Genomic DNA, 15,886 nt, shown 5'->3' with positions numbered 1-15,886 from the left:
AAGTGGGTTGGAATCGGTCAATAACTAGGCATTCCCATACCATTGAAACACTTAGATTTATACACATGGGACCTTCATAAAATTCTAGGAATACATGTACGTATGTTAAGTCCCTACAGAATAGGTCTAATGTGCAGTCTCTTGCTCTTTCTCAGATGTACAGCTCACTTTGAAACAAGTAAACCTGTGTTCTCACAGCATGTAAACAGTACTTGATGAATCCTTCCACCATTGGGTTGTTTCCAAATAATAAATCCTAAACATTCAGATTTTGCCTTCATCTGACAATCTCAAAGTGCTTTGTGCAGCTGAGATGACTTTTGTTATCCCTCTACTTCTCCTGTTTTCATTTTCCATGTGTAAATTTATGTGAAACATACTTGCAGAGAAGTAAGGGAAAAGTTGCATACAGTTGTTAATGGCTGGAAGGATTTTTCAGTACAGGACATTATATTAAATTGTTTATTGCAGGAGGTGGCTATGTCCCTTCACTTCCTCCCTTTTTTCCCCTCCCACTGCCTTTATTTAAGGGATCACTTTTTAAGAGAAGTATTTCAGAGAAAGGAAAAGGGGGAGAAGGGACATTTTAATCTCTTGAATCAAACAAACAAAAAAAGCACTGTGGAGAACACATCTGAGTGTTATAATCTCAGTATTTACAATTGTTGAGGAATATACTACAAAGGAAGTATTAATGCCACATCATGCAGTGTAGTTAGGACTTGTCTATTTTTGCAGTATCTGAATCTTCTAATCTGTGTGGAATACAGATAATCTGACGTATTTCCTTTTTTTTAATTAACTTCCAGTGGAGGTGGCTTGCATCTTCAGCAAGGCTTTTAGCATTTTAGCCTTCTGCATTTATTCCTCTCTGTTTAGAACTCATTGTAGATAAGCATCTGAAAAAAGAAATACAATAAACATTTGTGTTAATTATATCATTTCCTCCTACTCTTCTCCCCTGCACCATATGTTCTCTTCTCTATGCCTCTCGATTGATTTTTTTTTTTTAATTTTTTTTTTTTTTATTAGGGCTTTATACGTGTCTGGTCAGAAGACCTCAAAGTAGGTTCTGATGATGCAAATGTGACCCTGTTACTGCACCCTTTTATAAGTGTAAATACATCTGGAGGTAAAGGAAAGAACAATGGGATTGATTTGTCAGGTAGAGTTACTATATGTATTTATGTATGGGACTTCCTTAGTCTGTGTTCTGTACTTCAGCCTTTGTGTCAAATCTCATATTACCCTTTGCCCTTGACTTGGGGTTTTTTGTTTGGGTTTTTTTTTTCATTTGTTTTTTTTGAGGGGGGTTGGTTGGTTTGTTTTGCTTTGTTTTTCCCTCAGTCCCTCAGTTATTTTCCTGAATGTAGTCCACTGCAAAAGCTTTGGGGATACATCAACTTTCTCTGACTGTGCCTGTGACTTTCTATTACCACACTTGATGATTCACATGTCCAAATTTTATTTCTGCTTTCATGGGGAAAACAGCTTCTTTCATTTTCTGTGAGATACTAAAATGTGCCATTGTACTTGATCATCAAAGACACAGCAGGAGGTTAGATGCCATTTTTACCCTTTAAAAATGGGGGGCCAGGGGCAGGGCGATCCAACTTAATACACTTGTATGGGGAGCTCTGCTTCTGAGACTACTGGCATGTAAGTAACTTACCTGCACTTACTGCTAAGACGCACTTTGGTTTTAGAACATAAATTTGCTAAGTCCATAAACGTTTTCCTTCTCTGATCGGTTATCTGTACATACTTTTTTCTTGTGGGACCAGCATTAAGGATTCTTCCAGATTTGGCAGTTACCTATAACAGCATCAGGACATGATAGAAATGCCACATTACTTCCAAAATCTAAATTAATTACTATGCTTCTTTGAAACTTAGCTTTCTTCTGACTTTGGTCCAGGATGTCATATGGCTGTACCAAAAAATGAAGCATAGAGCTATATCCCCAGTATAAAGGAGTCAAACCTTTTGGCAGAACTTACCTCTTTTTTTTTCTATTTATTTTCCTTGGTTCTTATGCAAACCCACTTAGGAAAGTTTCTGCATCTTGCTCATGAGGACAACATGGGGGAAACAGTAACATTGGTTTTGAACCTGGTGTCTTGACCGCAGTGATCTGTGTACCAGGAATAGTCAGTAGTGGTCAGGCCACAATACAATAGCTTGACAGAAAGTGTTGTCACTTCTAGTGGTTTATATGTATGGTTTGTATGTGTTAGACCACTGTTACAGTGTAGGTTTGCTTTCCATTCACTGAATCATTGAGAGGAACTAAATAACTGCATGAACATAACCAGTGTGCATTAATGAAAGATGCTGAAAGCACTCTATGGTATAATGCATACAAATGTTTGTTAACACAAAGGGAGGTGGCCATGCTTGTACTGTCAAGTATAAATTTCTTTTTCAAGCAAATTTTGTTTTCTGAGAATAGCAATAATGAAATAGGATTTCTATATTAAACAAATGTGAGTGTCCTGTTATACATGCCAAATGCATAAATTGTAGATCTGATAAGGTATTGAATGTATAATAAATATAAATAAAGTCAAGGGTTTGACAACTGATTTTATAATCTTTTTTTGCCAATAATTATTGATGGTTTTAATACATATTAAATTCCTCAGGACTGTTTAACAGAGGCACATTGTATGTGCTTTCAAAAAGTTTCTAGGGCTCCCAGTAATTGTTTGAAGAATGAAGCTGTTACTTGTCACTAGTGCTTTGTGTTGTCTTGAAGCAGATAAGGATCTATGTTAATGTAAAACCGAAGTTTGAATCCCACAAAATTAGCCTTATGAATTTCCTTCCTGAGATTGTTTAGCATGTAAAAAAACTAAACAGCACTAAGTAGTGAGGCAGTCCACCATTCCTGCTTCATTCCTAGTTTTGAAAAAATACTGTTGTTTATATAATATGTTCAAAGGGGCCCATAATTCATTATATACGGTTAGTCAGCCATGTGCATTTTTATGTTTCTGCCTGTAGGTAGGCTGAACACCTGGTGACATGGCAGCATATTTAAAACACCGCTTAGAAAATCCACAGTAACAGCACAGATAATAGGACTTTCAAAAAGGTTGATTAATACACAAAATAAGTGTCTCTTTCAACAAAACTTTCATTATTGCCTTCATATGAAGGTACGGACAGAAATATGATCTATTTACTGTTCCTGGTGGGGATGGCCAGCGGGTGGTGAAAGTTGCAGTGTGTCATGCTGCTCTGTTCTATACAGTTTCCCTAAGGTAGTCTTTCTATCTTTAAACTTCTAGTTTCTTCTGAGAAGGCAGAACGCTTTTATCAGCCAGGTGTTGAATAGAGGTTTTGATATTTAAAGCAAACTGTTCAGTGCTCTTAGAAATGTTAATGAGGAAAAAAAATACAGGTACTACACATCTAGCTTCAAGACAGAACATGTTAAACAAGACAAGAATAGTATACAAAGGCAGAGTGAATATTTCGAGGTGTTAATTCTAGCTACAGAGGGAAGAAACTAGAATTCTGGAGCGGACACTGGAGCTACATTGTATGATGCAAGGATGACTCAGCCCATGCTCAGATCATCTCCAGGTCTTGCCATACTTATTTACATTAAAGTTCAATTGCTATTTTAAGTCTGTGGGTTTTAGTGGAGAAGGTGGTGAGAAACGAGCAGAGGGAGAAGAATATAAGCAAAGGGAGGGAGGGTAGATTTTAAAACGCAACAACAAAAATACCTGGACCAATCCCCTCCCGCTCCCCACGCCGCTCTCTCCGCGGAGGAGCTTGTAATCCTATGTTTGCCATATCAAGAGGATTCTTCTATGAGCATAAATGAATAATTTATTCACAGGCTCGAGTCAGTTAGCCCGCACTGATTTACTTATGCTGCATTTCTTTTCATTCATAAGCCTTTGCCAGTCCCGGTCTCTCGGATAGTGACTCGCTGCAGCGCTCAGGCGTGGGAGGCAGCAGCAAACGTGCCTTTATGCACAAGGACGTGCCGTAGATGACTCGATTAAACGTGCGAGCCTGACCTAAACCCGGGGCTCGCTCCGGGAGCCCGCTGCTCCCGCTCGCCGGCGATGCTACCTCGGCGGGGATCGCCGCTCTCCTCCGCGGGTCCGTCCGCGCCCCGCTCGGCGCGGCTCCGCCGCCGGGATGCTGGGCGCTCTCGGCGCAAAGGGCTGAGCTCCGGCCATCCTTCGCCTCGCCGGGGTGTGTGACAGATGCTTGTCACGCAGCGGTGCCCTGCCTGAATTGGCCGGGTCTCCGGTGGGTGTGCGCGGCCCCCCCACCTCCCCTCCGCCCCTGCCGAGCCCTCCCTCGCTCAGCCCCCGGCAAATGTGCAGCGCGCTCTGCTCGCCTTCCTGGAAGGGCTCAACTCCACTTTCCGCTCCTCCAGACTTTCTCTGCTTTTGCCATACAGAGGCACCCTCCCTCTGGTCCGGCTCCTCCTGTGCCTGCCTCTCTGTCTCCGCGCTATCCCGTTAAAAGGCTGCTGCTCCTGCTCCGCTGAACCAGTGCGTTGGCTGACTCGATCTGGGATGAAGGCTCGAGGTTATCGGCGAGGGAAAGGAGAACTCTAGGCAGCTTTCCATTTGCGAAGTGAGCAGTAATTGCAAGAAGAGAGCCTCCCTAGTTGGAATCGATAGTCCGCTTTCTTGCTGCTAAGGGCACTCTGGAGCAGCAGTAGGTCACTGAAGTAACTCCAGCACACTGCTGACTGCGGAGTTGTAAAGAACTACGTGCAAGTGGCTGCAGTAGTGCTGGAAAACGCTTTGCTGTTACCAGGGACACAATAGTTTTCAAGTCATTAGAGCTTTGCTTCTGGTCCTCTCCTTCCATTACACAGAGAGGGTCATTCTTTGGAGGGATGAGGATGGAGCTGTGATTTCTTCCAGTGTTGTTCTAGGGGAGGGGGTAAGGTTGGGGACAGAGGCTTTAGAAGCAAAACCCCACTGCTGCTGAATTCGGCTTTACTTGAATTTCCCCAAATCTTTCCAGGCACAGAGAGGCACAATGCCAGAGAACCTGAATCTTCTTCGGGCTTTTGGGGGGTGTTTCTTTATCTTCTGGACAGCTTTTAACACAGCCTTAGTGGATGTGGTTGGATCGGAGCAGCAGATCCCCTTGTCTGTGTAAGTGCTTTCATGCTATTGCTCTCAGGACTGTGTTCAAGGATGAGAACTTGACTGCTCAAGTTCTTGCCTTTTTGTATTGCAGATACTTGACTGTTCAAGGCACCTTTGCTCCTCTGTCAGCTGTGTTTAAAGTGGTAGTCTCTAATGCGCTCAGCACTACTTTGATTTTATTGTAGGAGCATGTGTTGGTGGAGTATGTGGCCGCAGAGTCCTAACTCAAGTGCTTGTATTTACTGAAGTTGATGCTGTTAACTCCTGATGTGAGAATTTATTGTTCAGAATTGTTTTGCCATTTTATCTGCCTCTTTCTTTTCAATGGATACATGTTATGTTGTGCCAAAGCATGCTTCTGTACAAATTGATTCTTTAAACTTAAACAGTGCAGGTTGGGTAGTTTCATATCAGAGGCCTTACCTTAGCACAGCATCTGGTTTGTGCTTGTACTTGAACAGCTTCACTAATCTTTTGCTGAGCTTAGGTTCCTTAGTGATGTCTTTAATGCAAAATTGCTAGGATCCTTCTGAGTGCAGCTGAAGCTGTTACAGTCTGTGTTGCTTGCTATGACATGTGTATTACATTTCTTCCTGTTTCTCATTTTTTTTTTTTCTTCTCAGTGTAAAGCTCTGGGCCTCAGCATTTGGTGGAGAGATCAAATCAATTGCAGCCAAGTACTCAGGTTCCCAGCTCCTGCAGAAGGTAAGGATCTCTTCAGCTGTAATAAGGAAGGTTTTAACAGAGAAAATGGAGGCAGATTTGATTTTTTTAGATGAATAGGAAAGCAGTTCTGTACATGCTTTGGTCCAACATCTATTTTTGTATTGTATACTGGTCCCTGATGACCATTTGCATTGCACTGCACTACCTGGAGAGTCCTTGATTAAACTGACATTTTTCTGTTTGGATGATTTTTTTTTTTTTTTTTTTTTGTTATCACTAGAAAGTAAACTCAAACACTTTTATTTCTTGAAGTGTAGGCTTTAGGCTAGATTGCGGATATTTAATCTGGTTGCTGCGTTGTGGTGTTGATATTTCTGTGTAGAAACAGCAGCTGCTTCTTATGAAAAATGTTAACTTCATTCAAGGAGCAGAATTAGTAGATATTGTATTATTTTCACCCTGTGCTGTATGTACGCAATTCACTGTATCGGGAGAAGGCGGCTGCACTGTTGTTTGTCATCTCTGCAGTTTTTACAATCCCATTATTCCCCCAATCATCTCAACCCAGTGCTGGGATGTATTACATCATTACAGATAAGAGGAATGAATGTGGTTATCTTCTTGCTCAGCTGCACAGCTGGGTAATAAGCTAGTGAAGTATTGCAAAAACTTGAGAAATTGGTATAAGTCTGCATAATTGGGGTGGAGGGTAGTGAGAAAGCGGATCTGAGTATTAGGTATATATCAAGGACTGTGTTTACTCTAATTTAAATATGCAACCTATAGTAAAGTTCTGTATTGTAGACAATTTATTTTTATAGCAGCTGCTGAAAAAATATAATGAGAGACTAAGAGGAATATGCTAAGACTTTAAGACTGATTTTGCAGCACTTAATGTGTGATCCTCAAAATGCAATATGGAAATGGAAAAACATAGAGACATTCACTGACTACAGAGATGCTCATTCAACCCATGTGTTAAATTTCTACTGGTTTTTTGGATGTGGTTTTTAGTTCTGAGTAACGTGTTTTTTTGGTTTGTTTGGGTTTTTTTATTTTTATTTTTGGTCTGATTGTGAAGGAAATTATTCCTTGAGCTTGTAGCACTTGTTTTGAAAGGCTTGTGTATGTGTGAAATTATGTAACGGACAGTACATGTAGCAGTTGAAACATAAAGCTTATGCTAGCCATGTAAAATGAAAGCAACTGACTTAATGATCATTAAAGGCATATGAGTTCCTTAGCACTATCTGTCTTTTCAGTGTTGTACACCCAGGACTGCAAAACATGAACTTCACTAAGCTAAAATACAGAGCTATTAAGAACAAAAATATTTGAGGTCTCTTACTACCTTTTAAGGCCATTAAATGGCTTCACTTCAACATATTGGGCAAACTTGTATTTTAATCTGAAAATCTGGACATTCAGTATTTATTATACTTCTAGCTCACTTTCTTTAAAGTCTGTGTAGTTTTATATCATCACATTTTTGTATGAACTCCTTAAATTTATACAGCAGATGGGCCTTTCCATTTTGATTAGTATCTAATCAAATATTATTAAAAGGCTTTAATTTTTTATTGGGCCATAACAAACAGGTACCTTTATTTAACTTTGGAACTGTTCCATGCACAGCCATTTTTGCACTAAAATGGATTTAAAAATGAAATGTACCAAACACAGGTAGTCCCCGAAATATAGAATTTCTTGTGTGTTGAAATCATGCTAAAATCGCAAACAATCAGTATGAGATCCTTAATCATTCTTCTCTTCCTCATAGTAGATACTGCTGTTATCCCTTCTGTAATGTATTTTTTCTCTCTGAAGTAGCAAGATTTCTTCCTATTGGTTGTTATAATTGTAGGTAATTGGAAGCTATTCATTTTACCTTTTCATCAGCATCCTTTCTATTTCACTAACAAATCTGTGCTCCTGTTTTTGAAGGTGGACTGTATATATACATTGTAAGCTATTGTTTTTGTTTCTTGCTTTTGTTATGATATTTCATTATTTAATGAAAGAGGAAAGACAAAACGCAGATTTGACAGGTATTTAGAGCATTTTTATTCCTCTATCACATCCTCTTTTATTTTTTTTCTTTTATCCCTTCTGGTTACAGTAGTTTTAGGAAACCTCTGGTGCTTTTTATTTTTATTTAGAATTCCAAGTGTCTCTGGCCTTTTAAGCTTGCTATTTCTTGCTGTTGATCATGGCAGATGACTTTAACATGTATCTTTTTGTATTGTTGTAAAGTATATTTCTTCTGTAAGCTTACGTGAATAAAAACATACCAAACTTCAAGATTTGCAAGTATTTTCAACATGCAAAGTTAGTGACAGAAGTTGTCATAACAATTAAGGAAGTGATAGCACAGTAGGACTCTAAATGCAAATGCCTTTTTTCCTCCCCCCTCCCTCCCCACTAGCCAGGCATCAAGAATCCATTTGGTATTTACTGTGAGCTCTGGGTGATCAGAGTCAATGTCTTTTTAAAGTCAAGATTCCACTTCTAGAAGCAGTGCAACTCCTAATATTACTGGAGGGATCCACACTTTCTGATTATGAATTAAGCATTGTTACACAAATGAAGATATACAATGTATGTATAATAATGTATCTGGGCAGTATAGATTTCTTAGTTACCAACTGCTTTGTAGTGCCATTTAGTTTAATAAAGGCTTGCTAAATGAAAAATTAATGTAAAGGTTACTTGATTCATTTTGTTAGCATATATAGTGAGCCCTACTTTCAAAGGAATGCGTTTGAAATCAAAGTGTGATTGACAGTCTCTACTGCCCAAATGTTTTACACATTGAGAGTCATTTGACCCATACTAAAATTTCATTGAGCAAATGAAGTTATGTAAGATACTCAGTAAAGCAAAATTAAGCCAGGTTATAACTGTGAATATTGATTTAGTTATTACAATTCTTAAGTCTTGCTGTCCTGTGAATATTAAATGAATAACCATCATGGCTGTCCTCTTGAGTTTCAAAAAGATGCATGAGAATATTTTTGTCACTTTTTAAAGCTATCTATTTTTTAAAAAACCCACTGCTTGCCTTATCTTAATAGGATGCTTTATTATTTCATTGCATTATAATAATCTTATCCAAGTATGTTGTTATGCCTCCTAAGATTATATGGGATATGTGATTTTTCCAAAAATTGACTTTAGATGAAATACAGACACTGCAAACAGCTCAGAAAATAATAATAATAGTTCAGTAGCTACTTTAAAAAATGATGATAAGTTTTAAGCAAAATTAGCACTTAAAAATGTAGCATTTTAATGTTCTACTACTTGCTTTCAAAGTGAAGGAAGACCATTCAGTGTTCAGAAAACCATACAGAAGAAAACAGGACAATATTATTCCTAAGTTATCTGTTTTCTAGAGGTTTTACAGTTGTCATATAGATTTGGCAGCGTACAAGAAGCTGCTTGGTGCTGTAGACATGCATACTCTTCACCTACTTAGCAAATACTCCTGGGGCCTAAGAATTGATTCAAATTTTAATTGTGTCTTAGGTGCTTATATCCCCCCCCCCCCCCCCCCCCCGACTTTCAAAAGACATCTGCCTTATTTGAATCTTGCCGCTTCTTTAAACTTTTTTTTTTTTTAAACACTCTGATTATGTTTAGTGAGTACTGTAGTAAGTGTGAGAATGTAGTCCACTGGCAAAGCCAGGCTTTAAGTATAGGTTGCAAAGCGAGTGTTAGGTGCCGGGAAGATATTCACTTCAGCTGCTACGATTAGAATTTTGGAGGAACAGACTTTGGGGAATGCTACTGTTCACATTACAGTACCCATGCTAATAATATGTTTTCTATTCCATGCTGTTGCAAAATAATAGTAGTAATAAAATGGAAGCAAAAAATGCAGGTAACATGCCTTCTGTTAATGTTAAAAATAATAGTTGTTACACAGTAAAGCTTTTCTAATATCAATGAAGTTTCTGATTCTCTAAAAATGGAGTGTGGTCTATGCTTTCTCAGATTTCTTTTGGAGTGACTGCTTTTTTTTTTTTTTTTTTTTTTTTTAATATTCTGAGCTTTGATAATTCATGATTTGGTCCTGAGTAGTCGATATTATTTTATTGCAAATGTAGGAACAGTTTCTAACTGAAAAGAAACTTTTATTTATTGGTTCTGCTATAAAGGTTTCTTAATGGAGACAAGTTTGTTTAAGGCTATCTCCGATTTTTCTTATGTAAGTCGTCTAACGGAGCCTTCACTGTTATGTAAGCACTGACTGCCTTGGTCTCAAACAGTCTGTAGTCTGCATCTGCCTACTCCTTTCAACAAATTTTTCATTGTGTTAGCAGTTCTCAAATCATTGTGTTTTCTCAAAGCACGTTTTTCAATCAGTATAGCATTCCTGTTTTTAAAGGTTCAGAATTGCATTTTGTCTTACTGACTAGATTTGGTGCTGTATCTTGTTAGTTTCTTACAACTATGGAAATGTCAGTGCAAAACTAATGTAATGGGGCGATTTAGATCAATTAGCATTCAGCTGGTGTATCCGATTCATGCAGTACATCTATCTTTAGTTTTAAATCGTATAATAGTGACTTAAATTCTTTGGGAAGTTTAGTCCAATCATCTTGATGTTAATTGCGTTTCTTTTATTCTGCCTTATGTTGGTTTTGGTCTTTATAGGATGTTTCTTCTCTGCTCAAGACACTGCAACCTTTGAGGGAAGGGTCAGTAGGATTGAGACGTGCAGTTTAAAGGATAGACATAGGCTGGCTTATTAGATATCAATTTAAACTGCCAGCTGAGAAATTTTAAAACTGAAGAAATAATACTGGGTTTTTTTCCCTATCAAAAATAGGAGAAAAATGGTCAAAAAAACTGTAGACATATAACTGATTTTTAAAAAACCCAACACTACCCCCCCTGCAAAAATCTCAAGTGAACAGCAACGTCCCCCCCAACCAACCAAAAAGAAAACCAACCAACCAAAAACAACCCAACAACCCCCCAAAACCCAAACTCCAAAACCCCACTAGCCAGGTAAATAATACAGAGCTTACCAAAAGCTTTATTCAGAGTTAATTCATTATAATTCAAACTCCTGAAGTCTGGATTATGTAAAATGTGTCTCCTAGCACTGAATTAAAATCAAGCATTAGAAAACAAAAGAAATATGCATCTGAGAATCTTAAATCACTTTAATTCTGATGATTAATGCAAATGATGTTTTGGAACTTGCAGATCTTGAACCTACATCCCTTCTAATTCTTACAGATCTTTGGGCTATATGAATCACAAGGTTAGTTTCCATGCCAGACTAGTTATGGAGCACTTCAGTGTGTTTGAAGTATTTAACGTCGTTATCTGCAGACATAAAAGTATAAATTCTTTTGGATAGCTATTTTAATTTGTTCAAGAAAAAAAATAATCAAGCACATTCATATGCTGCTAACGTATTAGGTGGAAAAACCTGCTGCATCCGATGCTAATTTTCAGGTAGCATATTGAATTGTAGAGGAAAACATCACAGTGCTATCAGACTTTCAGTAGTGTGGTCTCTTTCTCTCTCAGTAACAGAGAATAGTTTTTCCTTCTTTCTTGTAATGAAGTTCTGCCTTCTCTGGAGGTGTTGGAACGTTTTCTTTGCCTTCAGTGAAGTTAGAAATGCATCTTGAATGATCTGTGGTCTTACTCTCATCTCCTGTTTGAATGTTATGTTAATTTCTTGGTGTTGGTAATGTTTTTAAAATGCAGTCTAAATCAGCCTGAATGTCAATCATAATGTTTTATATTTCTCTCTAACTAAAAGGAAAGCCTTGTTTTAAGCCATGGTGAATTCATCCTCTTCTGCAATCAGCACTCTATATTTTGCAGTATTTTCTGTGTCTTTCTGGGTTTTGCAAGCACAGCATGATTCTCTTACTTGTATTATTGAAAGTACATATGTTCTATTGTTAGTATGTAATAGAAATGAGATGGCTTCAGTAATTTTATGATACATGCATTACACTTTCAATAATGTCTTTTAATATGGAAATTATTGAATGGACAATCCAACTGGAAAACATTGCATCTTGAAAGGAAACGAATACTATTCCCTTGCTTAATGCGTTTATGGTTGTTTGTTTTCACATCCTGTATTGGAAAATGCTTACATTTCAAGGTTAAAAGAGCCAGTCTCCATGCAAATTATCTTGACAGCGAAGGTATGTAGATCCATGAATAGATGCTGCATTGTAGTGGTGATTCACTTTTAAGCAACTACTAATCAATACTCTACACTTTCAAATGTCATTACTGTTCTGTAGGGTACAATTTTTTGTTGCTGATAATAAGTGGTTACAGATTGTACAACACAAATTATATATTGATAGGATAGACTGTATTTTAGGTTGCTGTAGGAACTTGACTGAAAAGTCTCCATGAAATACTTTGATTAATATGTAGTTCTTAAGTTCCATTTTGCTTTTTCTATGTATAATGTTTTTGCAAAAGTGCACGGACCCTTTTTTTAAAGTTTTAAAAGTTTTTGTGGCCCTTTTATCATCTGTCCAGTTCACATGTAAAGCTTAAGTACTTTTAGAATGAATAACAAAGTTGTTACAAGACTTGTATTTAAAAAGGAAGTCTGTGCAAAAACACTTTTTTTTTTTTTTTTTTTTTTTTAAATTAGAATTGGAGAGAAGTTGGGAAGGGTCTTGGAAGCCTTTCCAGAGGTGGTGAATTCCAGGGACAGGTACTTTCTGAAAATATTCTTCCCTCAGATCTCCTAGGACTTTACAGATGGAGTTATCCATCTTATAGTTGATAACTAGTACACTGTTTCTGAGGTCGATGATATAAGACATAAGAAGATTGTGATTGGTTGAGAGAGACAAACTTGTTCACATAGGACCGTACAGATGTTAAGACCAGCGTATTGAATTTAATCTGGGAAGAGAATAGTAGACAGTAGAATATAGAGCACTGGAATTAAACTGTCATAAAGCCCTCCTGCCTAAGAGAGTTGGCTTCATGCAGTCTTTAGCAGGGTCTTAGCAGTAGCCAGAGCATCTTGGATTGTTTTATCAAGCTAGACTTGAGTTGACAGTAGGTAGAAGTCAAGTTTAGAAGAAAATAATTTGTTTAGGTAGACAAAGGTAAAATAAGGTCATCTCATCAATGGTGCTCTTTGAGAATGAAGGGAGAAACAGACTTGAATTTATAGTGAAGTTATCGTTAGGTACATAAATGTATGTTTGAAATGTTCTGGATTCAAATCTTGGACAAGCCTATTGGTGGGCTGTGTGTGTTTTTTAAATGTATCTTCAAAATAGGAGTGCCTGACCAACTCCCAGTGCCAGGCAATTTTCAGGAAGGAGATGGCAGTTGAGGAGGTGAAGGTGATTGCTGCAGTGGAAGACAGAATTGCATAATACGTTTGCTGGATGCTTTGTATAGGAATACGATTTTCAGTTCATGCACATGAGGTTCAAGTTTATTTACTGGAAGATCTCTAACACAGAAAAAATGCACGTTTTTCAGAAGACTCTCAAAACCCTATGAGAAAGCAGATTGCCTTGGTAAGAGTTTTGGAGGCAGAGATGGGCAGAATTGTTGCTTCCGTGCCTAGACTAATTTATGTAAGTAGACATAATCTTGTATAGACGCCCTCAGAAAGACTGAACTCTTGCATTAGCTTCCTGTTATATGTGAGGTTTCCTGTTTGCTAGGAGCACAAATTAGTTTTCTCTTGCTTTTCACACTGATTCCTTTTGCGCTTATTACAAGCAAGGGTTATTCTCTCTCCTCTCTCTATTGACTCTTTTTTTTTTTTTTCCTCTTTCTATTGACTCTTCTCCCACCCCCCCTCAACTCCACTCATCATAACTAATAATGGATGTGTCAAGACACTGATTTACAGAAGTCAGCAGCAGAGGAAGTCACAAACTCCAAGTGTTCTTGCTGCGTCTGGTATCTGTGGCTATTGTGAATATACTGAGGGGATGAGGGAATGTTTTACCCTCAAAGATTCATCTGATCTGATACATTTTACCTGTTCCCCATTTCTGCCATATTTTCTGGTAAAATGGCTGATGTGGCTGTCTTTAATAGCTGTAGAGAGCTGAGAACTGACTGGCAACCTCACATATGATAAAGCATATGTCAAATCCATATTTATAAGGCTACAAGTGTTCTAAACTGTAGAAACTCTTAAAGGTAAGACACTTATGTTGCATAGACAGAGAGGGACAACCAGTTCTGAATTCCAAAAAACCTTTCAATGTCTGATGCAGGCAGGTACACAGTGTGAAAGAGAGAATAACCTTCAATTAAGCTAGAAAACTGGAGGGGGGGAAAAACCCCAAACTAAAGGGGGGAAAAAAAAAGTGTATTTCCTTTTGCACTAAGGAATTAAGGAAGAAAGTGTGGAGAAATGTAAATGGGGCAGGGGAGAGGGAAGAGAGGAAGAAAACTAGGTCTGCTTCACTAGACTGTGATTTAGTGCAATGCGCCAAGCTGTGCCTGAGCAAAACTAGTAAAAACTTGAAAGGAAATATGGCAACATTCTTCACATGCAGAAAACCAGGAAGAAGAATAAATATGTTCTCTGTGTCCATGGTAGATGAACAAGAGCTGGTCTTTAAACACAAGAATTAGGTTTTCCTACTATCACAAACTTTTTTTTTTTTTTTTTTCCTTCCCTGAGAGAAAACACTGGAATAGGAGCTCTTGCAGGGTGGCTTTTCAGAACAGGTTACCTGCTGTTATGTAGATCTCATTGAAGGGCCTTATGTTAGTTAGGAAGATGAGCTACGCTGCTTATAGTCCAAAATAAAAGATTATGAAAGTAATTGTATTTCTTCTTTGGCGTCTATATCTATGCACTGTTAAGCTTTGAGCCTTTATCTCCTTAAGACACAGCTGGGGAGTCCCTCAACTTTCAGAGCAGAAACAGGTTATAAAACACTGTAATTATTGCTGTTTGGGTTGGCCAGGTTGGCCGAATGCTTACTTTTTTCCCCTCCCCTTTATAAGCATACAATCAAACGATCTTATTAAAGTATATGGCTTTTTACTATAGAAGGATAAATATATTAAATATAACAGATTAAACTTGTAAGCAGTCTTCATCTATTTGACTTGGTCCAATAACCACATGGTAAGAATTCAGCCGGGTTAGCGTTTCGAGATGTCTCAACATGTTCTTATGTTAAGTCTAACTATGAAGTACAGAGGTAATAGAGCTTCACTAGGGCTTGTTAAGACAGTGTGGTGTTCCAATGAGAGAGAAGGAAATGGTTGATTAGATGTAAACTCCTGGTTTATTCCTTATGTATCTGCCACATGTTCTAGTGTTTTGCTATCAGCAATTGTTGGTATTTAGCAAACTTTCTTCTTGACTCTTCTTACTCTTGAGAAGATTTTTTCCTAAGCACTACTTATGGTGAATTTTTGCATTTTTTAGGTAGAGCCTGTTTGGTTGGTTGGACAGAGTCATCAAGGCATATACATTCTGGCAATGACTCTTAATCAGAAAAGTGTTTGCCAGGTGGTTGTTTCTAGAGATTTGTTCTGTCTGTCAAGATTCCTGAAAGAACCGTAAAGAGTTAAACCAATACATTTCATTAAGGTGACCAAAACAATTTCTAAAATATTAGAAGCCATTCTCTTTGTCAGAGTACTTGCTTCTACTCCTGTGTTTTGCTTTTGCCTTCCATAGTTTGGTGTGTTGTTTTATTGTTGTCTTTCTCCCTGTCCTCGCTTTCTGAACTTCCTTATTTACCTTATATTTGAATCTTTCTGTTTTAAGATGGGCAGATGTTCTAGAAAGAAATGTTTTCTTCTGAGACTGATGCCAAATATTTTGCATAAATCAGTTTGCAGTACCAGAGGCACTTAAAAAGATCGGTATTACTATTTGTCATTCAAACTAGATTATGAGATCTTAGAGCACCTGCGTTAAGGAAGTAAAAGATGCAAGAAAAAGTTGTTCTCTGGTCCGTTAACAAAACGGATAATATGGTGACCTAATAAATCATAAGATTGAGTATATGAAGTGGGAAGTATGTGTGTATAATTCATTCACTATATCGGGGCTTAATGTTTCGATCCTGTTGATTGTTCAT

The 15,886-nt window shown here is 37.8% G+C and overlaps 1 protein-coding gene and 1 long non-coding RNA gene across 6 annotated transcripts in view; one reads left to right on the top strand and one right to left on the bottom strand.

Moving 5' to 3' along the window:
- Positions 1 to 622: 622 nt before the first annotated feature.
- LOC138690895 (uncharacterized) lies at positions 623 to 4,208 on the bottom strand. The gene is made up of 2 exons (XR_011329700.1): positions 4,093 to 4,208; positions 623 to 899 (listed from the first exon to the last, which is right to left on the bottom strand). It is a non-coding gene; the product is annotated as an uncharacterized lncRNA (long non-coding RNA).
- Positions 4,209 to 4,423: 215 nt separating this feature from the next.
- Positions 4,424 to 15,886, top strand: part of CACNA2D3 (calcium voltage-gated channel auxiliary subunit alpha2delta 3) — a 476,807-nt gene continuing 465,344 nt past the window's right edge. For 3 of the 5 annotated variants that reach the window (XM_069812302.1, XM_069812303.1, XM_069812300.1), the window contains exons 1-2: positions 4,503 to 5,141; positions 5,759 to 5,840. In XM_069812302.1, the coding sequence (XP_069668403.1) occupies positions 5,023 to 5,141; positions 5,759 to 5,840 (201 nt within the window). In that variant the 5' untranslated portion in view covers positions 4,503 to 5,022. Of the gene's footprint in view, positions 5,142 to 5,758; positions 5,841 to 15,886 lie in introns of all 5 variants that reach the window. The other 2 variants (XM_069812301.1, XR_011329699.1) reach the window with 2 other exon arrangements.

This window comes from Haliaeetus albicilla, chromosome 24 (assembly GCF_947461875.1).
Source record: "Haliaeetus albicilla chromosome 24, bHalAlb1.1, whole genome shotgun sequence".
Taxonomy (NCBI): domain Eukaryota; kingdom Metazoa; phylum Chordata; class Aves; order Accipitriformes; family Accipitridae; genus Haliaeetus; species Haliaeetus albicilla.
This window is presented reverse-complemented; position numbering and strand designations above follow the sequence as displayed.